Raw genomic sequence first — 25,465 nt, 5'->3', positions numbered from 1 at the left:
ATTGGTCATTAAGTATTTAGGTTGTTTCCATCTTTTTTCCTATTATGAATAATGCTGCAATGAACATAGCTGTGTATATGTCTACTCACATCACTGCTGCCAAATCTTTAGGGTATATACCTAGGAGTGGGATGGCTGTATCTCTATTTGGAGCTTTTTGAGAAAGCACCATACTGTTTTCCATAATGGTTGTACCATTTTAAAGTCCCACCGGCAGTGGATAAGAGTTCTAGTCTTCCCCCATCCTTGCCAGCATTTGTTGTTTTCTTTTTTCAAATGAGTGCCATTTTTGCAGGAGTGAGATGGTATCTCATTGTAGTTTTGATTTGTATCTCTCTATAATGATCACGAGCATCTTTTCATGTATTTGTCAGCCAACCTGAATGTCCTCTTTTTTAATTCAGTTGTTGATGTTTTCTATATATTTTAGAGATTAGACCTTTGTCAAATATGTTGCTGCCAAATTTTTTCCTGATCTGTAGGTTCTCTTTTTACTTTATCCATAGAAGTCTTTTGATGAGCATAAATATTTGATTTTTAGGAGATCCCACTTACATAATTTGTCTTCTGTTGCTTCTGCATTTGAAGTTGTGTTTGGTATTCTATTACTGAAAAAAAATTAGGTCCCGTAGTTTTGTCTCTATGTCATTTTCCAGGAAATGTTTTAGCTTTAACTTTTAGGTCTTTGATCCATTTTGAGTTAGTTTTTGTGTATGGTGTTAAGTATGGATACTGTTATCATTTTTCTGCAAATTGATATCCAGTTTTGCCAGCACCATTTGTTAAAAAGACAATTTTTTTCCATTTAATGAACTTTGAGCCCTTGTCGATAATCAACTGACCATAGATGGATAGATTTACTTCTGAATTCTCTATTCTATTCCATTGGTCTGTGTGTCATTGAACCAGTACCAGGCTATTTTGATTATGTGTCTGTGTAGTGTGTTTTGAGGTCAGGAAGTCTGAGGCCTCCTACTTTGTTCTTCTTCAATATTTCTTTAGCTATTTGAATTGAAGCCTCTTTCCTTTCCATATAAAGTTGGAGATTAGTTTTTCCATTTCAGTAAAGAATGTTGTTGGAATTGTATTATATCAATAGCTCGCTCTGGGTGATATTGACTTTTTCACAAGGTTGAGTATTCCAATCCATGAGCATAGAATTTTTTTTCATTTATGTAAGTCTCTTTTAGTTTCTTACAGTAGTGTTTTATAGTTTTCGTTGTATAGGCCTTTTTCATCCCTGGTTAGGTTTATTCCTAGGTATTTTATTTATATGGAGGCTTTTGTAAATGGTATTGTTTTCTTGATTTCCTTGTCAGAGTTCTCTTTGTTAGTGTAAAGGAACCAAAATGATGTTTGTGTGTTGATCTTGTGCCCTGCCACTTTGCTGAATCCTTCTATTAGATCCAGTAGTTTTCTTCTGGAATTTCTGGGATTTTCTATGTAAAGGATCATGTTGTCCGTGAATAGAGATAGTTTTACTTCTTCCTTTTCAGTTTGGATACCTTGTATGTCCCTTTCTTGCCTTATAGCTCTGGATAGAACTTACAGTACAATATTAAATAAGTGGTGATAAAGGGCATTCTTGTCTCAAGGGGAATGCTCTCAATACTTCTCTGTGGAGAGTAATATTGGCTGTTGGTTTTGAATATATGCTCTTAATTAAACCAAAAAAACCAAACCCAGTGTCTTCAAGTCAATTCTGACTCGTAGCGACCCTATAGGACAGAGTAGAACTGCCCCATAGAGTTTCCAAGGAGTGCCTGGCGGATCTGAGCTGCTGACCATTGGTCAGCAGCCATAGCACTTAACCACTACGCCACCTTAATTATGTTGAGGAATTTCCCTTCTATTTCCATTTTGCTGAGAGTTTTTTTTTTTTTTTATCAAGAAAGGGTTTTGGATTTTATCAAATGCATTTTCTGCACTGATTGAGGTGATCATGTGATTCTTTTCCTTTGTTTTATGTGGTGAAATGTTGATTGATTTTCTAATGTTGAACCATCCTCGCATCCCTGGTATGAATCCTACTTGATCTTGATGTATGATTTTTTGATATGCTGTTAAATTTTGTTGGCTAGAATTTTGTTGAGAATTTTTGCATCTATATTCATGAGGAATATTGGTCTGTAATTTTCTTTTTTAGCATCCTTGTCTCATTGCCTTTCTCAAGGGGAAGGCCATCAGTCTTTCTCCCTGGAGAATAATGTTGGCTGTTGGTTTTACTTATATGGCCTTAATTATATTGAGGAATTTCCCTTCTATTCCTATCTTGCTGAGAGTTTTATCAGGAAAGCATGTTGAATTTTATCGGATGCCTTTTGTATATCAGTTGAGATGACCTAATGAGTATTTTCCTTGGTTTTATTTATGTGGTGAATTACATTACTTGGTTTTCTAATGTTGAACCACTCTTGAGTTCCTGGTATGAATCCCATCTCTTCATGATGTGTGTTTTTTTTTTTGATACTTTGTTGGATTCTGTTGGCTAGAATTTTTTGCATCTATATTCATGAGGGATTTCGATCTGTAATATTTTTTGTCATGTCTTTACCGGGCTTTGATATCAGGGTAATGTTAGCTTTAAAGAATGAGTTGGGGAGTAGCCCTTCCTCTTGTATGTTTTGGAAGCATTTGAGTAGAGCTGGTGTCAGCTCTTCTCTGAATGTTTGGCAAAACCCCTGGGGACAGTGAAGACATCTGGGCCAGGGCTTTTTTTTGGGGGGGGGGGGGAATTATTTGATGACATCTTCAATCTCTTGTTATGGATCTGTTTAAATTTTGTACCTCTATTTGTGTTAGTTTCAGTAGGTAGTGTGTTTCTAGAAATTTGTCCATTTCTTGTAGATTTTCAAATTTGTTGGAATGTATTTTTTCTTAGTGTTATGTTATGATCTTCTTCTTTATGTAAGCTGGATATGTTGTAATGCCTCCCATATCATTCCTTATTTTGGTCATTTGCATTTTTTTTCCTTTGTCAGTTTGGCCAGTGGTTTGCCTATTTTATTGATCCTTGATCCTTTCAAAGAACCAACTTCTAGTTTTGTTGATTATTTCTATTGTTTTTCTCTTTTCTATTTCATTTATTTCTGCTCTTTGTTATTTCCTTTCTTCTGGTAGCTTTGGCCCTGTTTAGCTTCTTTCTGTTTGTTCAAATTGTTGGGTTAAGTTACAGATTTTGGACCTTTCTTATTTTTTTAATGTCTACATTTACTGGAATAAATTTCTCTCTGAGTACTGCTTTTGCTGCCTTCCATAGGTTTTGGCATGTTGTGTTTTCATTCTTGTTTGACTCTTAAGTATTTTTAAATTTCACTTCTGATTTCTTGTATGACTCAATAGTTTTTTAATAACGTGTTATTTAGTTTCTATGTGTTTATTTTCCTTGTTCTTCCTGTTATTTATTTCCGATTTCGTGCTGTTACGGTCAGAGAAGATGCTTTGTATAATTTCAACCTTTTAAAATTCATTGAGGCTTGTTTTGTGGTCTAATATATGGTCTGTACTGGAGAATGTTCCATGCATGTTAGAGAAGAATGTGTATTGTTCTGCAGTTGAAGGGTGTATTCTATATACATCTGTGAGGTCCAGTTGGTTGATAGTGTTATTTAGGTCTTCTCAATCTTTGTTGATTTTATTTTGAGTCGTTCTGTCCGTTGTCGAAAGTGATGTGTTAAAATCTCCTACTAATATTATGGATCATTTATTTTTCTCTTCAGTTCTGTTAGGATTTGTTTTATAAATTTTGGAGCTCTGGCTTTAGGTACATAAATATGTGTTGTGTCTTCTTAGTGAACTGACGCTTCAACCGTTATATATTGTTCTTCTTTGTCTCTTATAATGGTTTTTGACTTAAAGTCTATTTTGTCAGGTATTAATATGATTGTTCCTGCTTTCTTATGATTACCGCTAGCTTGGTATTTTTTTCCATTTTTTTTTCGTTTTGCATTTAAGGTGTGTCCCTTATAGACAGCATATTGGTGTGTCATGTTTTTTAATGCATTATGCCACACTCTCTGCCTCTTGATTGGTGTGTTTAATCCATTTACATTCAGTTTGATTATTGATAAGTGTGGATTTACTGCTGTCATTTTGTTACATCTTTTTTGTGATGTTAACAGTTTCTTTGTTCTTCTTTACGTTCTGTGTTCAGTTCTTTTTGTATACGGAGTTTCTTTTCCTTTCCTTTGTTGTTGTTTTTGTGTTTACTGAGTCTTTTTGGTTTTCTTTTTTTTTGTTTAGGTGAGTAGATTTATTACTTTTCTTTGTGGCTACCGTGAAGTTTACATTTATTATCCTAAATTTAAAATTGCTTGTTATATCTTGAGATTGCCTGGACCTCCTCTCCATATGGAAGTTCTATAACTTCATCATTCATCTTCCTTTTTGTTTTGAAGTTGTTGTCATTTACATCATTGTATCTCTGGGTTCCTTTAATCAGTTTTGTAGGTTTATTTTACTTTTTTGAAATCTTTACCTGGCTTGGTATCTGTATGATATTGTCATGTATTTTTATCTCAGGTTGTTGTCTGATGTCATTGGTTTTCTATCTGAAGGACTTCCTTTAATATTTATTCTAGGGCCCATTTGGTGGTTATAAATTCCCTTAATTTCTTCTTGTTTGGGAATGTCCTAATTTCCACCTCATTTTTGAAAGACAATTTTGCTAGCAATATGACTCTTTGTTGGAAATTCTTTTCTTACAGAATTTTTATATATTCCATCCCATTGCCTTCTTGCATGCATGGTTCTGACAGGAAATCAGTGCTTAGTCTTACTGGTGCTCCTTTGTAAGTGATATTTCACTTTTCATGATCTACTCTCAGAATTCTTTCTTTGTCTTTGGTTTTGAAAACTTTGATTATGAAATGTCTTGGGGTATTTCTTTGGGAGTCTGTTCAGTATGGGGCTCATCAAGCTTCTTAGATGGAAATTATCTTTTCCTTCATGATATTTGGTAAGTTTTCTGCCAATATATTTAAATTTTTTTTTCTCTGTACCTTTTTTCTCTTCCTCTTCCAGAATTCCTGTTACTCATATATTATTCCTCTTGATGGTGTCCCACAGAACTCTTTGGCTTTCTTCATTCTTTTTTCTGAGTATCAAACAAATTAGTATCAAGGGACTTGAGTTCTGTTTCAGTGATTCTTTCTTCCTTTAATTCAATTCTACTTCTGTGTCTTTCCATAGAGTTGTTTATTTCTGATTATTGTTAATCTTCTGGATTTCAAGTTATTGTTTTTATATGGTTTCTAATTGTCTATTTAGTTTGTGATTTATTCTTGTATTGTTTTCTTAAATTCTTCTAGAATTTTTTCTGTTTTCCTTGATCTCTTTGAGGACCCTAAATAGTAGCCTTTTGAATTCCTTATCAGATAGATCTATTATCAGTTCTTCCACAGAAAGGTATTCCATCCCTTTATTTTGCACATTTGCCTGAGCCACTATATCCTGTTTCTTCATATGATTTGTAATTTCCTGCTGTCTGCAAAACATTAAGGTTGTATTTTATTTGTTTATATATTTTTCATTGATCCTATTTTTGTTTGCCTTTTTTATTGTTTTACTTTCTTTTTGTTATATCTGGAGCTTAGCTTTTTCACTCTCTCTTTATATTGTCTACTTTCCTATGGATTGTTTTAATTGATGTTTTGTGGTATTGGTCTGTGTATGACTATATTGCTGCCAGTTGATTGGTCTATGTGTGGGTTTGGTGCTTTCATTTGGCTAGGTATGTTGTCTTATCACTGGTGAGTATGGGCGAGCTCTGGTGGCATAGCAGTTAAGAGCTCAACTGCTAATCAAAAGGTCAGCAGTTCAAATCCACCAGCCGCTCCCTATGGGGCAGTTCTACTCTGTCCTATAGGGTTGCTATGGGTTGGAATTGACTCGATGGCAATGAGTTTGGTTTTTTTGGTGCATATAGTGGTCTCACACAATCTGGGGTCCTATGTCATTGGGCTCATATGATTTCTCTTAGAGGATTGCTTGGTGGTACACAGACAGATCCTTTCCCCAATGTGAGGTGCCAGGTGTCGAGTGATCAGGATCCTTTCACAGCTCTTGAGGGATAACGCGTTCCTCTATTTGCTTCTTTCTGGGGTTGTTTGCACAGAATCTCTTCCACCAGCTGTGTTCTCCTTGAAGTTGCTTTCTTGGGTTTCTCACTCTGGACTGTTGTTTGATGCCATGCCCAAGTGGCCACACTGTGCCATGCTGGCTGACAGGCCATAGTCAATCCACCAACCTCTGTTTTCTCACTGGCCTTAGTCTGTCTTTTTCCAATTGGTACTTAGTCTGTTTTTTCAACTCTCCATTTGATGTTCTGTGATCCAAGGTCATTATTTGTATCTGTTTTAGTTAGTTTCTTGAGTCTTTGTTGTTGGAGGTCATTATGATGCATCTACCTAAGCCTCCATCTTTAACTGGGCCTGACTTCTTCTAGGCTTTCAGAAGATATCTATTTAATAAAGCTTGTTTAAAGGAAGGATTGTTTATAACCTATCTTTATCCCATCTTTAGTACATAGTACAACATTCCTTTTCATGCAGAATAATACACATATGGTAGCTTGGACGTCTGCCATTAGATTAGAGAAATTAAATAACATATAAACCTGGAGAATTTTATGGTAGAAACCTGCAGTTTTTTTCCTGGAACCTTTTTTTAGTGATATACCTTACGCAAACTTTTTATCTTAGGTCCTTCAAATACAGCATGGTAAGAAGAGGGTCAACAGCTTTAGTACATATAGCTATCACCTGCAAATTTAAATTGAAGTCAAAACAAAACCCATAATGAGGGAAATATGGAGAAATTAATAGAATAAAGGAATAGCTATTAACATGGGCCTCATGGCACCTGGATGGTCCCTGGATGAGCTTCAAGACCTCATTGCATCTCTTGAAATTGTTGTGTGTATGTGAATATGGAGATTTTTCTGCATTTTCTGCCATGTGTTTCATCAGATTCTCAAAGAGGCTGTAAATCAAGAGAGTTTAAGTAATAAGGTGAAATAATTTGTGGAAGGAAAGAAAGAAGAAATCATCAGAGAGAGAGAGGTGACTGTTGGGGAATGATTAAAGGTGTCCCATGATTATCAGATACTACTGATTGGCATCAACTGCTATGGCTTGCCTAGTCATTTAGTGTGAAAGCATATACTTTCATTGCACATTTAAAATTATTGAAAATAATCATAATATTTATAATATAAACATAGACAAAAATTGAGTTTAATAAACCTATATAATCTTTTTTTTAATTAGACTTTGCGGTAGCTGGGTGTGTTAGTTATCTAGTGCTGCTATAACAGAAATACCACAGGTAGATGGCTTTAGCAAAGAGAAATTTACTTTCTCACAGTCCAGTAGGCTAAAAGTCCAAACCCAGTGCATCAGCTCCAGGGGAAGGCCCTCTCTCTGTGTCGGCCCTGGAAGAAAGTCCCTATCATCAATCTTCCCTTGATCTGGGAGCATCTCAGTGCAGGAACCTCAGATCCAAAGGATGTGCTCTGCTCCCGGCACTGTTTGCTTGGTGGTATGAGGTCCCCCTATCTCTCTGCTTGGTTCTCTCTTTTATATCTCAGAGAGATTGGCTTAAGACACTATCTAATCTCGTATATCTCATCAGTATAACTGCCACTAATCTATCTCAATTCATCATAGCGATAGGATTTACAACACATAGGGAAATCACGTTAAAAAAATGGTAGACAATCACAATACTGGGACTCATGGCGCAGCAAAGTTGACGGATACTTGGGGGAACACAAATCAATTCATGACACTGGGTAATGCATTTTATAAAATTACGTCCTAAGTTGTAATGTGAATTTGTAAATAAGCCCATCAAACCCTGGAAACTTAATGAAGCTCCTCTAAAGCTGAGCCACCTTATTAAAGCAAGAATAATATCTGTAAATTTTATAAATCTGGTGGATTGGCTTTATTTGTTAAGTGCATGTTGTTATTAGGTTGTAAATAAGGCATAAAATAAGTAGAAAAGCTTAAAATTAAGAATATAAATTATTAAAAGCTAGATTAACTCCCCTTTAAGAAGTTTTCCTTTTCATTAAAACTAATTATTTTTTCTAATACATCAGTAAACCATATCTGAAAATGTGCTTCTTCCTCATGAAATTAAAGAAAACATTGCTTCAACCCTCATGAATGGCCTTGGTCATTGTTGGCTGATGAATAGGAGTCATGTGTTTATAATTTAATGTTTGTTTCTCATCTTCCACTTTTGTACCTTTCTTCTTCTCTTTCATTACCAATCTTCTTATTTTCCTATCTCTCAGTTTGATGGATTTATACCTTTACTTAGATTGTTTCTTATTTTATTTAGTTGTGTCTGTGGGAAAAAAAATGAGGTTTTGAAAGAAATGCATTTGTTAAATAAATATTTATTTAGCATGAATAGAAGGTAATGTGTTTGACACTGGGTGAGAACAACATGAAAAAAATAATCCTGAATTCAAAGGAGTTGCTTTAATATGAGGAGAATGACAAGAAATATGTCTTCTTTTCTGTGGTTTAGTGTCCACAGCACCTAGTATATAGTGAGCACTTTAATAAATGCTAACTAATTGATAAAAACAGCACATTTAGACATGTTAAAAAAAAAAAAAAAAGAAACCAGACGTTGCATAAATCAAAATGCAACAATTGAGAATGAAAGTTTTTATGACCTGTTTACCTCCCAAGGCCTTAAAGCAAAGTGAATTCTTTTATTTCTAACTAGAGTCAAGAGAACGGGCATAGGAGAGAGTCCAGGATAGTAAATATCCAATTTTCCACAAAAAAACAAAACACACACACGCACACGGGATTAAATAACACCAATATTTACCAACCTGTGTAGCTTTGGCACTAGGTTTTTTTTTTTAGAAACAGTGTGAGGCAAAAAGGAACAAGATAAGGAACTTGGGAGAGTGGGCTTAATAGGCAGAGAGTAGATGCTTGAGAATGGAGGCTCGGAGGAAGCCTCCACCTGGAGAGGCAGGTCGTGGGCCCAGTGGGAAGTCTTAGCCATTTGAAACTGTCACTTTTCCAACTGATCCTGGCTTAGAAGTTACTCACTTAATGGATTCCTTTTGTTGTTGTGTTGTTAGGTGAAGTTGAGTCAATTCTGACTTGTAGCAACCTCATGTACAACAGAATGAAACTCTGCCCCATCCTTAGCCATAATGGATCCCTAGAGTGTATTAAAGACTCAATGGAAATATTAACTGCTATTCTTTTTCATAAGTTTCAAATCACAGAAAATTTAAGAGGAATAATACGAATATCCCTAAGCCCTCTACCTATATTCACCAATTGTTACCCTATATTCACTAATTGTTAACATTTTTCCATCTTTGCTTTATGTATCATCTAGTATATATCTATCTATTTTTGTTTAATTATCTGCAAATAAGTTACAGACATTATTACATATTATTCCTTAATTCTTTATCATGTATTATCTAAGAACTAGGACATTCTTCTTACATAACCATAACATCATCATGTTACCAGCACATTTAACAGTGTTGCAGAGTCCATATTCAAAATTTTGTGATTTTCCCAGTAAGATCTTTTGTAGATATTTGCATATTTGTTTGTTTTTTTTTGATCTAGGGTCCAAAAAAAGGATCATAAATGGAGTTTAGTTGTCAAATCTTCTTAGTCTTCTATTATTGAGAACAGTCTTCTGCCTTTTGAGTTCTTTCATTACATTGACATTCTTGAAGACAACAGGCCATTATCTTGAAGAATATTCCCACATCTGTTTTTGTTTGATTGTTTCCTGATGATTAAACATTTTTAGCAAGAATTGTATGTAGGTAATATTGTGTAATTCCTCATTGCATCATATCAAGAGGTATATAATATCAATTTGTTCCATTATTGGTGATGGTAAGTTTGATCACTTGGCTAAGGTGGTATCCACCAGATTTCTCCATTTTAAAGGTGTTACTGGCAGGTTGAAAGTGAAAGGATGGAAACAAATATTCCATGCAAATAGTAACTAAAAGAGAGCTTGGTTGGCTATATTACTATCAGACAAAGTAGACCCTAAGTCAAAATTTGCTACAAGAGACAAAGAACTTATATAATCATAAAAGGATCAAGTCATCAAGGAAATAAAACAATTATAAATATTTGTGTACCTCACAACAGAGCCCCAGGGCATATGAAGCAAACATCGCAGAATTGAAGGGAGAAATTTCTATAATAATAGTTGGGGATTTAAATATACCATTTTCAATAGTACTACGGCTGCTAATCAAAGGGTCAGCAGTTTGAATCTGCCAGGTGCTCCTTGGAAACTCTATGGGGCACTTCTACTCTGTCCTATAGGGTCGCTATGAGTCAGAATTGACTCGACGTCAGGGGGTTTGGTTTTTGGTTTTAGAACATCTAAATAGAAGATCAGTAAGGAAATAGAGGAACAACGCTAGATCTAACGGGCATATATAGAACGCTCCATCTGACAACCAAAAACCAAACCTGTTGACGTCAAGTCAATTCCTACTCATAGCAACACCACGTAGGGCAGAGTAGAACTGCCCCAGGGGGTTTTCAAGGAACAGCTTGTGGATTTGAATCGCCAGCCTTCTGGATAGCAGCCATAGCTCTTAACCACTGCGCCACCAGGGCAGCAGCATGAAAATTCTCCAGTGCTTATGGATCATTCTCCAGGATAGTCCATATAGTAGGTCCTAAAACAAGTGTCAGTAAATCTTAAAAGATTTAAATCATATAAAGTGTTTTCTGAGGATGAAATTAAAACTCAATAATAGAAGGAAAACTAGAAAATTCCAAATATATGGAAGTTAAACATACATTATTAAGTAACCAAGGCTCAAAGAAGAAATCACAAGGAAAATTAGAAAAATACCTAGAGATGAATGAAAATTAAAGCACAGCATAGCAAAACATATGGGTTGCAGAAAAAGCAATGCTCAGAGGGAAATTTATAGCTGCAAATGCCTACATAAAAAAGACTTCAAATCAATACCCTAACTTTACACCTTGAAGAACTAGAAAAAAAGAGCAAACTAAACCAGAGCTAGCAAAAGAAATGATAAATATGGAGCATAGATAAATGAGATAGATAATAGAAAAATAATAATAGAATCGATAAAACCAAAAGTTGGGTTTTTTGAGAAGATCATAAAAATTGACAAACCTTTTGTTACACTGACAAAGGAAAAAAGAGAACACACAGATACCTAAAATAAAAAATGTAAGTGTGGACATTATTACATACAGAAATAAAGCAGACTATAAGAATACTGTAGACAATTATACACCAACATAAAGTAACTTAGATGAAATGGACAAATTCTAGAAACATACGTATTACCTAAATTGTCTCAAGTAGAAATCAACTTTTTTTAGAAATCAAAGATCTCGACAGACCTATAGCAAATAAAGCGATTGAACAGAGACAAGCCCACAACCACATGACTTCACTGGTGAATTCTACCAAACATTTAAAGAATTAACATGAATCATTCTCAAATTCTTTCAAAACTAGAAGGAGAGAACATTTCCTAACTCATTTTATGAGGTCAGCATTATTACCCTGATAGCAAAGCCAGATAAAAACACTACAAGAAAAGAAAATTACAAACCAACATTGCTTATGAATACATATGCAAAAATCTTCAACAAAATACTAGCACACTAGATCTGACAGCGTCTTGAAAGGATTACACACCATGACTAAACCAAAAGTGGAATTAAACCCAGGAACATAAAGGGGGTTCAACATAAAGAAAATAAATCTACCACATTAGTAGAATAAAGGGGAAAAAAACAAAACAAAACAAATCAGGTTATCATCACAATTGTTGCAGGATAGGCATTTGAGAAAATTCAACACCCTTTCATTATAAAAACACTCAACAAAGTAGGACTAGAAGGGAAATTCTTCAACATGATAAAATATATTTATGAAAAACACACAGCTAACATAATATTCAATAATGAATGAGAAAGTTTTCCTTCTAAGATCAGGAACAAGACAAGAATGCCTGCTTTCATCTCTGCTATTCAACATGCAAATCCTTTAGACTGTGTGGATCGTAACAAATTATGGGTAGCATTTTGAAGAATGGAATTTCCAGAACACTTAATTGTGCTTATGAGGAATCTTGTACATAGACCAGGAAGCAGTCATTTAAACCGAACAAGGGGATGCTGCACGGTTTAAAGTCAGGAAAGGCGTGCGTCAGTGTTGTGTCCTTTCACCATAGTTATTCAGTCTGTATGCTGAGCACATAATCTGAGAAACTGGACTATATGAAGAAGAAGGGGGTATCAGGACTGGAGGAAAAGTCATTAACAACCTGTTCTCAGGATACAGTTCTTCCATCAGGATAGCCTCTTCCCAGCTGTGCTTGCAGGCACATGCCCTCCCTGGCCCTCAGTCTCTGCCCTAAGGCACTCAGTTTTCTCTCTCCGTGGGCCAGGAAGCCCACCGAGCCATCTCCTGCTGCCGGGTCTCTCCTGCTGGCCTCTCCTTCCTTGGTGGTGGTGGGTTCCTTCTCTCTGCCCTGGAATTGGCTCTCTTTTAAGGCAAAACTGACCAGTCCCCTTTGTAGGCCACAATTACCGTATGATATAGTCACCTAGTGGGACTTACAAGACCATGGCTAGAAAGGTCACACACAAAAGTAGTTAATTGCACCAAAGATAGTATCTCAATGTAGTTTTGGTTTGCATTTGTCTAATCATTCAAAAACGGCTGCAGCAGTATATCCACAGGGAACTGCCAGAAATTCAGGCTGGTTTCAGAAGAGGATGTGGAACCAGGGATATCATTGCTGATGTCGGATGGATCCTGGCTGAAAGCAGAGAATACCAGAAGGATGTTTACCTGTGTTTTATTGACTATGCAAAGGCATTGACTGTGTGGATCATAACAAATTATGGATAACATTCTGAAGAATGGGAATTCTAGAACATGTAATTGTGCTCATGAGGAGCCTTTGCATAGATCAAGAGGCAGTTTTTCAGACAGAACAAGAGGATACTGATTGGCTTAAAGTCAGGAAGGGTGTGCATCAGGGTTGTATCCTTTCACCATACCTATTCAATCTGTATGCTGAGCAACTAACCCAAGAAGCTGGACTATATGAAGAAGAACAGGGCATCAGGATTGAAGGAAAACTCATTAACAACCTGCGTTATGCAGATGACACACCTTGATTGCTGAAAGTGAAAAAGACTTGAAGCACTTACTAATGAAGATCAAAGACCGCAGCCTTCAGTATGGATTGCGCCTCAACATAGAGAAAACAAAAATCCTCACAACTGGACCAATGAGTAAAATCACGATAAATGGAAAAAAGATTGAAGTAGTCAGGATTTCATTTTACTTGGATCCACAATCAACAGCCATTGAAGCAGCAGTCAAGAAAACAAACAACACATTGCATTGGGCAAATCTGCTGCAAAGGACCTCGTTAAAGTGTTGAAAAGCAAAGACGTCACCTTGAAGACCAAGATGCTCCTGACTGAAGCCATGGCATTTTCAGTCGCATCATATGCACGTGAAAGCTGGACAATGAATAAGGAAGACCAAAGAAGAATTGAAGCCTTTGAATTGTGGTGTTGGCGAAGAATATTGAATATACAATGAATTACCAAAAGAATAAACAAATCTGTCTCGGAAGAAGTACAACCAGAATGCTCCTTAGAAGCAAGGATGGCAAGACTGCATCTTACATACTTTGGACATGTTGTCAGGAGGTATCAGTCCCTGGAGAAGGATATCATGCTTGGCAAAGTAGAGGGTCAGCAGAAAAGAGGAAGACTGTTAGCGAGATGGATTGACACAGTGGCTACAACAATGAGCTCAAACATAGCAGTGATTTTAAGGATGGCGCAGGACCAGGCAGTGTTTCGTTCTGTTGTGCATAGGTTTGCAGTGAGTAGGAACCGACTGGACAGCACCTACCAACAATGACAACAGTAACTAATGGTCGTGAGCATTTCCTCATGTATCTGTTAGCTATCTGAATGTCTTCTTTAGTGAAGTACCTGTTCATACCCTTTGCCCATTTTTTAATTGGGTTATTTGTATTTTTGTAGTTGAGTTTTTTCAGTTTCATGTAGATTTTACAGATCAGATGCTGATTGGAAATGCCAGAGGTAAAAAGTTTTTCCCACTCTTTTGGTAAAGTTCTTGGATGAGCATAGCTGTTTGATTTTTAGGAGCTCCCAGTTATCTAGTTTCTCTTCTGCATTGTTAGTAATGTTTTGTATACTGTTTATGCCAGGTATTAGGGCTGTAAGCGTTGTCCCTATTTTTTCTGCCATGGTCTTTATCACTTTAGATTTTATATTTAGGTGTTTGATCCATTTTGAGTTTGTTTTAGTGTGTGGTGTGAGGTATGGGTCTTGTTTCATTTTTTGCAGGTGAATATCCAGTTATGCCAACACCATTTGTTAAAAAGACTGTCTTTCCGCCAATTAACTGACACTGGCCCTTTGTCAAATACCAGCTGCTCCTATGTGGATGGATTTATGTCTGGATTCTCAATTCTGTTCCATTGGTCTATGTATCTGTTGTTTTACAAGTACCAGGCTGTTTTGACTACTGTGGCGGTATAATAGGTTCTAAAATCAGGTAGACTGAGGCCCCCCACTTTGTTTTTCTTTTTCAGTAATGCTTTACTTATCTGGGGTCTCTTTCCCTTCCATATGAAGTTGGTGATTTGTTTCTCCATCATTAAAAAATGTTGTTGGAATTTGGATCAGAATTGCATTGTATCTATAGATTGCTTTTGGTAGAATAGACATTTTACAATGTTGAGTCTTCCTATCCATAAACTAGGTATGTTTTTCCACTGCTGTAGGCCTCTTTTGGTCTCCAGCAGTAGTGTCATGTAGTTTTCTTTGTATAAGTCTTTTGCATCTCTGATTAGATTTATTCCTAAGTATTTTATCTTCTTGGGGGCTATGTAAATGGTATTGATTTGGTGATTTCTTCTTTGGTGTCGTTTTTTGTTGGTGTAGAGGAATCCAACTGATTTTTGTATGTTTATCCTGTATCCTGATCTTCTGCTGAATTGTTCTATTAGTCTCAGTAGTTTTCTTGAGGATTCTTTAGGGTTTTCTGCGTATAAGATCATGTCATCTGTAGACAGAGATACTTTTACTTATTCCTTACCAATCTGGATGCCCTTTATTTCTTTATCTAGTCTAATTGCTCTGGCTAGGACCTTGAACACAGTGTTGAATAAAAGTGGTGATAAAGGGCTTCCTTGTCTGGTTCCTGTTCTCAATGGTTTCAGTCTCTCTCTGTTTAGGATGATGTTGGCTGTTCGCTTTGTATAAATGCCCTTTATTATGCTGAGGTATTTTCCTTCTATTCCCATTTTGCTGAGAGTTTTTGTCATTAATGGTGGACTTTGTCAAACGCCTTTTCTGCATCAATTGATAAGATCATGTGATTCTTGTCTTTTGTTTTATTTATGTGATGGGTTACACTGAATGCTTTTCTAATGTTGAACCATCCCTGCATACCTGGTATGAATCCCACTTGGTCGTGGGGAATTAATTTTTTGATATGTTGTTGATTTCTGTTGGCTGGAATTTTGTTGAGGATTTTTGCCTCTAAGTTCATGAGGTATATTGGCCTGTAATTTTCTTTATTTGTGGAGTCTTTACCAGATTTTGGTATCAGGGTCATGCTGGATTCATAGAATGAGTTTGGGAGCGTTCCATCCTTTTCTATGCTCTGAAATACCTTTAGTAGTAGTGGTGTTAACTCTTTTCTGAAAGTTTGGTAGAACTCTGAAGTGAAGCCACCTGGGCCAGGGCTTTTTTTTTATTGGGAGTTTTTTGAATATCTTTTCAATCTCTTATTTTGTTATGGGTTTATTTAGTTGTTCTACCTCTGTTTCTGTTAATTTAGGTAGGCAGTGTGTTTCTAGGAATTCATCCACTTCTAGGTTTTCAAATTTGTTAGAGTGCAATCTGATATGATTCTTTAATTTCAGTTGGGTTTGTTGTCATATCACCCATCTCATTCCTTATTCCGGTTATTTGCTTCCTCTCCTGTTTTTCTTTTGTCAGTTTGATCAATGGTTTATCAATTTTGTTAGTTTTTTCAGAGAATCAGCTTTTGGTCTTATTAACTCTTTCAATTGTTTTTCTGTTCTGTATTTCATTTAGTTCAGCTCTAATTTTTTATTATTTGCTTTCTTCTGGTGCCTGAGGGTTTCTTTTGTTGCCGTCTTTCCATTTGTTCAAGTTGTAGGGGTAATGTTTTGATTTTGGCCCTTTTTTCTTTTTGTATGTGTGCATTTATTGATATAAATTGATCTCTGAGCACTAGTTTCACTGTGTCCCAAAGGTTCTGATAGGAAGTGTTTTCATTCTCATTGTATTCCATGACTTTCTTAGTGTCTTGTATAACCCAGTCTTTTTTTTTTTTAATAATTTTTATTGTGCTTTAAGTGAAAGTTTACAAATCAAGTCAGTCTCTCACACAAAAACCCATATACACCTTGCTACACACTCCAAATTACTCTCCCCCTAATGAGTCAGCCTATTCTCTCTTTCCACTTTCTCTTTTCATGTCCATTTAACCAGCTTCTAACCCCCTCCACCCTTTCATCTCTCCTCCAGGCAGGAGATGCCAACATAGTCTCAAGTGTCCACCTGATCCAAGAAGCTCACTCCTCACCAGCATCCCTCTGCAACCCATTGTCCAGTCCAATCCATGTCTGAAAAGTTGGCTTCGGGAGTGGTTCCTGTCCTGGGCCAACAGAAAGTCTGGGGGCCATTACTACCAGGGTCCTTCCAGTCTCAGTCAGGCCATTAAGTCTGGTCTTATAAGAATTTGGGGTCTGCATCCCACTACTTTCCTGCTCCCTCAGGGGTCCTCTGTTGTGTTCCCTGTCAGGGCAGTCATTGGTTGTAGCCGGTAACCCAGTCGTTTTTGAGCAGGGTATTGTTCAGTTTCCAAGTGTTTGATATCTGTTCTCTGCTTTTTCTGTTACTGATTTCTACTTTTACGGCCTTATGGTCAAAGAAGATACTTTGTAATATTTTGATGTATTGGATTCTGCTAAGGCTTGCTTTATGACCTAATATGTAGTCTATTCTAGAGAATGTTCCATGTGCACTAGAAAAGGAAGTATACTTGGCTGCTATTGGGTGGTGTGTTCTGTATATGTCTGTGAGGTCAGGTTGGTTAATTATGGCATTTAGATCTTTCGTGTCTTTATTGAGCTTCTTTTTGGATTTCTGTCCTTCACCGAAAGTGGTGTGTTGAAGTCTCCTAATGTAATTGTGGAGGTGTCTATCTCACTTTTCAGTGCTATTAGAGTTTGTTTTATGTATCTTTCAGCCTTGTCATTGAGTGCATAAATATTAAATATGGTAATATCCTCCTGGTATATTGCCCCTTTAATCATTAAGTAGTGTCCTTCCTTGTCCTTTGTGGTGGATTTATTTTTAAAGTCTATTTTGTCAGAAATTAATATTGCCACTCCTGCTCTTTTTTAATTGTTGTTTGCTTGATGTATTTTTTCCATCCTTTCAGTTTTAGTTTGTTTGTGTCCCTAAGTCTAAGGTGTGTCTCTTGTAGACAGCATGTAGAGGGATCTTGTTTTTTAATCCATTCTGCCACTCTCTGTCTCTTTATTGGTGCATTTAGTCCATTTATGTTCAGCGTAATTATGGATAGGTATGAGTTCAGTGCTGTCATTTAGATGTCTTTTTCTGTGTTTTGTTGACAGTTTCTTTTTCTCAGTTAATTTTTTGTGGTGAGTAGTTTATCTTTATATATTGTTTTCCTCTTATTCATTGTTGTTGATTTTGTTTCTGCTGAGTCTCTATTTTTTTCTAATAGTTTATTTTGATTAGTAGGATTGTTCGTCTCTTTTGTGGTTACCTTAATATTTACCTCTATTTTTCTAAGTTTAAACCTAACTTTTATTTCTTTATATGCCTTGTCTTCCTCTCCATATGAAAGATCTGTGACTACATTTCTTAGTCCTTCTTTATTGTTTCAATATTGTCTTCTTTTACATACTGTTCCCCTGTTGAACGTTTTTTTATGTTGATTTATTTTTGTGATTTTCCTATCTTGGTTGACATCTGATTGCTCTGTCCAGTGTTCTAATCTTGTGTTGATAACTGATTTTATTGATTTTGTAACCAGAGAACTACCTTTAATATTTCCTGTAGTTTTGATTTGGTTTTTATGAATTTCCCAGTACTTCCGTTTGTCTCAAAACGTCCTAATTTTACCTTCATATTTAAGAGATGGTTTTTCTGGATATATGATTCTTGGCTGGCAATTTTTTTCCTTCAATGCTTTATATAAGTCATCCCATTGCCTTCTTGCCTTCATGGTTTCTGCCGTGTAGTCGGAGTTTATTCTTGTTGACTCTCCTTTGTAGGTAACTTTTCATTTATCCCTAACTGCTCTTAAAATTCTCTCTTTGTCCTTCTTTTTGGCAAGTTTGATTATAATATGTCTTGGTGACTTTCTCTTAAAATCTACCTTATGTGGAGTTTGATGAGCAGCTTAGATAGATATCTTCTCATCTTTCACGATATCAGTAAAGTTTTCTGCCAACAAATCTTGAACAATTCTGTCTGTATTTTCTGTTATTCCTTCCTCTTCTGGTTCCAATCACTCATAGGTTATTTCTCTTGATAGTGTCCCACATGATTCTTAGGCTTTGTTCAATAATTTTTTTGTTTTCTTTTTTCTGATTTTTCCTCAAGCAAATTGGTATCAAGGGATTTATCTTCAATCTCACTAATTCTGATTTCCATTGTCTCAGTTCTGCTGCTCTGACCATCTATTGAGTTGTCTGATTCTTAAATTTTATTGTTAGTCTTTTGGATTTCTAGTTGCTGTTTCTGTATGGTTTCTAGCAGCCTGTTTATTCTGTCATTTTATTCTTGTACTGTTTTCCTAAATTTTTTTTTTTGCTGTGCCTCTGTGTTCATTGGTTTGTTTTGTGTTTTGCCTGGTCTCCTACATGAGCTCTTGGAGAACTCTTTGTATTAGTCTTTTGAATTCTTTCTCAGGTAGTTCCATTGCCTTATCTTCCTCTGGAAGGTTTTATGGGTTTTTTTTGTTTGTTTGCTTGGTGGAGCCATCTTGTTCTGCTTCTTCATGTGATTTAATACTGACTGTTGCCTCCAAGGCATCAATAAGTTATTATATTTATATATTGTATGTTTTTACTGCATCCTATATTTTTGTTTTGTTTTGATATGTCCAAGTAGGTTGAGCTTGTGTGCTGCTCTGGTAATTGGCTTCATTGAAACTCTCACCTCCTGTCTCCAGGTGGTCATAGCAGCTACTAGGTGTGTGAGTCCAGGAATCTGTTTACTGTTCTTGTGGGGATGTGGTTGTTCAGGGCACAGGTGCCCGAGTCATTATTACCGAGTGTTTGGCGTGCAGCCTCTCACCTACGGTCCTAGGTGGACAGGGCTGCATGAGGATGTTCAGAGCAGGCACAGGTCTCTGGTTGTAGTGTGTGTGCGGGGGTGATATGTGGGACAAGGCAGGCGGCTGTCAGCTGTCTTTGGGTACCCATATGGAGGGCATGTCCCTGTCCATTAGAGCTCATATTTGGGGGGCTATGGCAGCCAGTCCTTGGAAGTCTGGTGCCCTCAACTGGAGGGATTTGTAGGCACCACAAATTCTCAGGCCCCTGTTGTGAGTGGCTACGTGGAGTGGGTGATACCGCTGGCCCTCAGGCCCCCATTGTGGGTAGGCGAGTCCCATTTTGAGGGGGTGAGAAGGTGTCAAATGTCACTAATCTGTAGCCCCCACTTGGCTGCTGTGGGTGAAGATGGGCTTCAGGTAGATGCCCTGCCTATTTTGTCCTAATCAGGGCATGCAGTGTTGGATCTGCCTGCAAGGCACTGGGGCGGAGGTGAAGGGCACTGTAAGCCCCTATGCCAGTGGCTGGGTGAAGGAGCAAGTACCTCTACACCCAGCTGTGAGTTCCCAGCTTAGGGGATGTGGCATTACTGAATGCTTCAGCTCTGATTTCAGAGTGAGGAGGGGGATGGGTGAGGGAAAAGGAGTGTTTCTCTGCTGTGGAGCTCTGAAGTGGGGAAGAGTTATGGTACCAGTGCACATGGTGGGTTGGGAGCTTGCACTTAACTTTCACAGGTCTGGTATCCCTCAGGTTTGGTTCTGGAGGTGTGTGCAGATTCACTGTTGCTTGGCCATGCCAGATGGGGTTGGTTTTGCCTTGAGGTATTGCTGCTTGCCTCAGCCTGTGTGCACTGTGCAGATTCAGCTAGTAGGACACTGGCAATCTCATGATCCATAATTCCTCATTTCCACTTTTTTAGTTCTTTTTCTTTCCACCTATCACTCAGTCCAGTTCTTCAGCTTTGTCTTTGATGATTAGGGCTTCTAGATTGTCATGTATATACAATTCACTTGGTTTTTTGTCTCTTTGTTAAAAGAAGGATGACATGAAGCATCTGACTATTCCACCGTCATGGCCCTGCCTCAGTCACTTATACACTGTTTTGAGGAATATAAAACATTACAGCTGCTCTGGAAAATAGTTTGAAAGTTCCTTATAAAACCACATAATGACATATGACCCCATGTTATATAAATGAGCCAAAAATGTCCTCTGTGTATTGGCCTCAAGTTATTTACTTCTTCTTAGCAGGGTGATGCCTATTAGCCACCAAAAAACCTACCAGCATCAAACTCAGATTCGTGCTCATTCAGTTGTTTAAAAAATAGTCCAAATAAGCAGATTTTTTGCCACTTGGAGCCTGCCTGCTTTACGTACTCCTCAAAAGTACACCTGACATCCGCTATCCATTGGTAAGATAAAACCCTGTGGTTATAAGGAATCCCAGACATGTCTTTCCTTTGGAGCTCTCTGACCAAGAGACTCCCCACCATGCTGCAGGACACTGCAAAGAAACACAAGAATTCCCCACCCCCTTCTCTTCCCTGGGGTTATCTTGCCCTCTTTCCTTTCTGGCGGCTCCCTGAGCCGCTTGCCTTTGGCAGTTATGTAATGATATAATCTGGCAATTATGTACTGATGTGGTTATCCTCCATTTTGTGATCTGATATGGACGTCTTCCATTTTCACATAATGCCAATTTTTGCATAATGACCCGATCTTTGGAATTTAACCATGTCAGTAAGTGAGGAGTGGGTGTACTACCTTGGTGGCTGCAAAGTGATGATTTTCTAAATCTATCTTTCCTTCAAACTATCTGCTAGCATTATTGTAAAACAACAATCTGTTTTTATTTTCCGTGATAGTCTCTATTATCCACCTTAACTGTGAGGTGAACTAGTGAAGTGAAGAGGTGTTACTGGCTGATCTTTGTCACTGATGTCTTATCCTGCTACTTTGCCATTTCCAGCCTCCTCTTAGTGCCATGTTGAACCTGGTACCTTTATTAAGGGAGCTTGAAATCTAATTTGTGCCCTGAAATGTATTTGGATGCTTCTTTCTAAGCCTCCTATGGATTTTGTCCTGATGGAGATAGGGACGCTACATGTAACCTCCTCCCTTCCCCATTTGCCTTCTCTTCTGGGCCTACCTTCTAAGTACAGAAAGAGCTATGTTTTATTCCCTCTTCCTGTCTGGGTGGGACTTCCTTTATATCATCACTTCCTCCTCTTTCTAGTGACATTTGCCCTCTCTTTCCTTTGAGAAATAATGTGGAAAGAAATTGGATTATAAAGAAGAGAACAACTTTGGGAGAATTTTTAAAACTATGTATTATTCCTGCATGAATTTATACGTTGTCCTCTTTAGTTTGACACTATCTCAGAAAGTACCGGGAGAGAACCATGAAAGACTGACTATTTATCCAGGGGAGCCTAGGTGTACTTAAAAAAAAAAAAAAAAAACTTTTTTTTTTTTTTTCCAAATTTACCAAGACTCATTTAGACTGGAAGAAACTGAGTGATTTTTTATGGACATTTCTGTTTCCATTCTTCCTTCTCTCCCACCCTACTCCCAGATCTTGGCAGTATGAAGAGGACGAGTGAGAAAATTGATCTGAATTGTAGAAATTAAAGTTGTTGTTTTTTTATCTTAGAGTAATATATTAAAATATTTATCCCCTTGAATGTGTTTTTCATGACATGCCTTTGTTTTTAAATCATGTTAGGAGCTGAATGCTTAACTTCAAATGGGACAGGACTTTTCCTGTTGACCATATTTCTCACCCATATCCACTTGGAAGTTGTTAGAGAGGGACCAACACGAGTCTAAGAAAGAAGACAGGTTCTGTATTTCCAGTATCCATGGGGAAAATTTCAGTAACAGGACTGTAAATTTGCACAGCAGAATAACAGAATAAAGACATTAGTTTGTAGATTTTCTTTATTTACCGCAGCTAATTTATAATCTCATCTTCACTGAAAATTAACACTTAAATGTTTCTGCAGTTTAAAGATGGAACTGAAGACTAAGGGATTAAAACAGCAGCAACAACAACATAAGAAACTTCTGGCGGCAATGCTCTCTCAAGATTCTTTTGAATCCATCCACAGCCCTACCCCATCTGTAGCAGAAGAAGATATTGATAATGAAGATGATGCAATGGAATTGCTGGGTAATTTTAAAAATTAATAATTTCTATTTTTTTCTTCTCTGGTATTGTAACAATGTGTAGTGATTAAGAGATTTTTAAAAACCCTTGAATAGTTTCATCTTAGAGGGAAGAAAACATTTAAGACATACTTTATTTCCATTAGACTTTCATGAAGTTGCATGTAAGAACTGAGTTCAATTTCAAATAATCTAAGCATGTGAAGTATTTATTAGGCTGTATTTTGTGCTTTGTATACACAGCACTTTACATTCTGATTATTTAATCAATCTTTACCTGTGTGCAACTGTGATAAAAATTTAAGTCTGTCTCCTTTATTCTCTTGATTATAATTGCTGTGATCATATCTATTGTCTATAAAATGTATCCAAAGTGCATATTCAGCCTTTATCCCAAGACATCCCTCCTGTTATTTCAATGATACTCTAGGAAAAGAGAATGCAATTTAAAGGGATAGATAGTAACATAATGTTTTATGTTTTCCATAAATGACAGGAAAGCTTGCAGAGATTTCAAAGTTTTTACAGGCTGTTACCTTCATAAAAACCTTATTGTATATGCAGAAAATCCTTCTATGTCTTTTAATGAAGTAAATGTATTTTTTGGTTTATCAGCAATGTCTTCATAGTAAAGTTATTAATTGAGGTTCACCTTGGGAACCATTTTCAAAAAAAAAAGAAATGCATTTTATTTCTGAGAGAGTGGTCTACATATAAAGCAATCTGTTTTTAAATTGAAATCAGTTATTCTTTTCTAAATAATTAGAAGAGCTTTCAAATAATTTGTAACATTATATTGTTATGTTTTAATTGCAAGAAAATCATGTAATCATTTGAAAACTTCAAATAAGTTTAACTTACAGAGTTCCAGAAAAATGAAGATATTTTCTAAACATACTTTTTCTTTCCCTCTCAACCAGATTCCTTATTTTTAAGGGTTAATGGCAGTAAAATTCTGTCATCATAATAAATGATATAGCTCTCAATGTACAGGCCCACAAAGGTGTTATCTGATCAATGATGGCAGGTTCTCTGATGTTTTCTAGGTAATAATAACTGCATCCATTTCTATGGTAAAGAGACTGTATCATGACATTTTTGCTATATGCTGTTGTTATTTTGTAACTATTAAGTGTGTTTTGTAACTTTTAAATTTTTTAAGGGCTCTATTCTCCCTATCTCCAAATCATGAATATGGAAGATATGCTAGATGTGGCACATTCAACTTCCATTCCACAAACACTTACTGAGCACTTACTATGTGCTAGGCATCGTGCCCGATCCTGGAGACATACAAATAGTAAAAATAATAACCATGGTTTCTGTTTGCAGGAACTTTACATTCTAGTATTCCAGATAAAAATGTAAATACATCACTCTAATAGTGTTTGCTGCATGTGCTGATTGGATTCGGCACACAGTGTTTATAGGGATGACACCGAATGCAGGAGTAGGAGATCAGGGGATGCTTCCTAGAGCAGCTGATTCCTCAGGTGAGTCCTAAAGGAAAAGTAAATGTCAGCTCAGTGAGCCCAGTGTGGTTATTAGTCCCTACGTTCACTCAGGTCAGTAGGTATGATCTCTTTGGCAATTATGCTCCGTGACTGTGCTTGTAAATTGTTCCCCTGCTTTGGTCAGTGACCCAAAAACCCACTGCCTTTGACTCAATTCTGACTCATAGTGAACCCTCTGGGGTTTCCAAGGCTGTAAATCTTCACGGAAGCAGACTGCCACATCTTTCTCCCATAGAGCGGCTGGTGGGTTTGAACCACTAACCTTCTGATTAGCAGCCAAGTGTTTAACCACTGCACTACCAGGGCTCCTTTTGGTCAGTGACAGCTAGGGGGAAAACCTCAAGCAGTGATTATTGATGGAAGGGCTAGGAGGTTGCCTGTTTAACATCAACTTTGGTGTTTTGGTTCACTAACATTGGGTTGTGCTGATATCCTCCTCTCATCCCTATAAAGGAAAGCAACTATCCTTTATCTAGTAAAGATAACCTTTTGAAGAAATCTAGGCACACTAAGAATCACATTGGGAAATATCCTGATAGCCTCAAGAATTTCTAAGCAGTGTGAAAGAAGCCATATAACTTCAGTGATATCAAGGGATTCTTTGAGGAGACTCAGGTGTCCACTCACTGCGAGTTTCTAATCTCCCACACTGAAAATCAGAGTAATCTAATGGAAGCTACCTAATGAGAAACTAATAACTGGTCTCCATTTATATATTTATTACTTTTCATTTAGCTATTTTTGTCTGTGGTTTAAGCAAGTTTAAGAATTAGAGATAAGTGAAGATCTAGACCTTCTCTATGTAATATACTATATCTCAGCGCAGTTGGATGGTGGTGTAATTATGCTGGTTCCTAAGTTCTGAGGTTTCTCTGTGATAACATGGAATGTTCCAAATCTGCTGGGCTATCACCTACAACGTTGCCATATGCAACTTGCGAGGTTGCCCACTTGTCTCAGTGAACAAAAATCATATAACAGAAAATTCTCTCTAAAACGTTATGCTCAGACCCTAATCAATTAAAGGAAATGTTTGTATGCAGAATGTATTTGTCTCCAAGGTCCAAATATTCCTGTTCATAAACATCATTTAATTACTTTAAAAACACGTACCTACTAAAAACATAGACTCAGAATTCTCTTTAAAAATAACTAGTATACACAAGTTCATGATTTATTATGTTACTTATACCTTTAACTAATTTAATGGCTCATCTCTTACGTGAAATGAAACAGATGTACAGGAGAAATTTCAATTAATACAAGAGTTAAGAATTTTTCTGAGTCATGGTATAGTAATAAATGAATATGCAAAGTATGAGTTTAAAATAAAATGTTACTAAGTTACTCAGTTTTAATACCT

The 25,465-nt window shown here is 36.8% G+C and overlaps 1 protein-coding gene across 1 annotated transcript in view; it reads left to right on the top strand.

Moving 5' to 3' along the window:
- The window catches only part of C15H8orf34 (chromosome 15 C8orf34 homolog), a 520,738-nt gene that overhangs the window by 214,675 nt on the left and 280,598 nt on the right, over positions 1–25,465 (top strand). The window contains 1 exon segment of the mRNA XM_049853855.1: positions 22,426–22,592. Within this exon segment, the coding sequence (XP_049709812.1) occupies positions 22,426–22,592 (167 nt within the window).

This window comes from Elephas maximus, chromosome 15 (assembly GCF_024166365.1).
Source record: "Elephas maximus indicus isolate mEleMax1 chromosome 15, mEleMax1 primary haplotype, whole genome shotgun sequence".
NCBI lineage: Eukaryota > Metazoa > Chordata > Mammalia > Proboscidea > Elephantidae > Elephas > Elephas maximus.
This window is presented reverse-complemented; position numbering and strand designations above follow the sequence as displayed.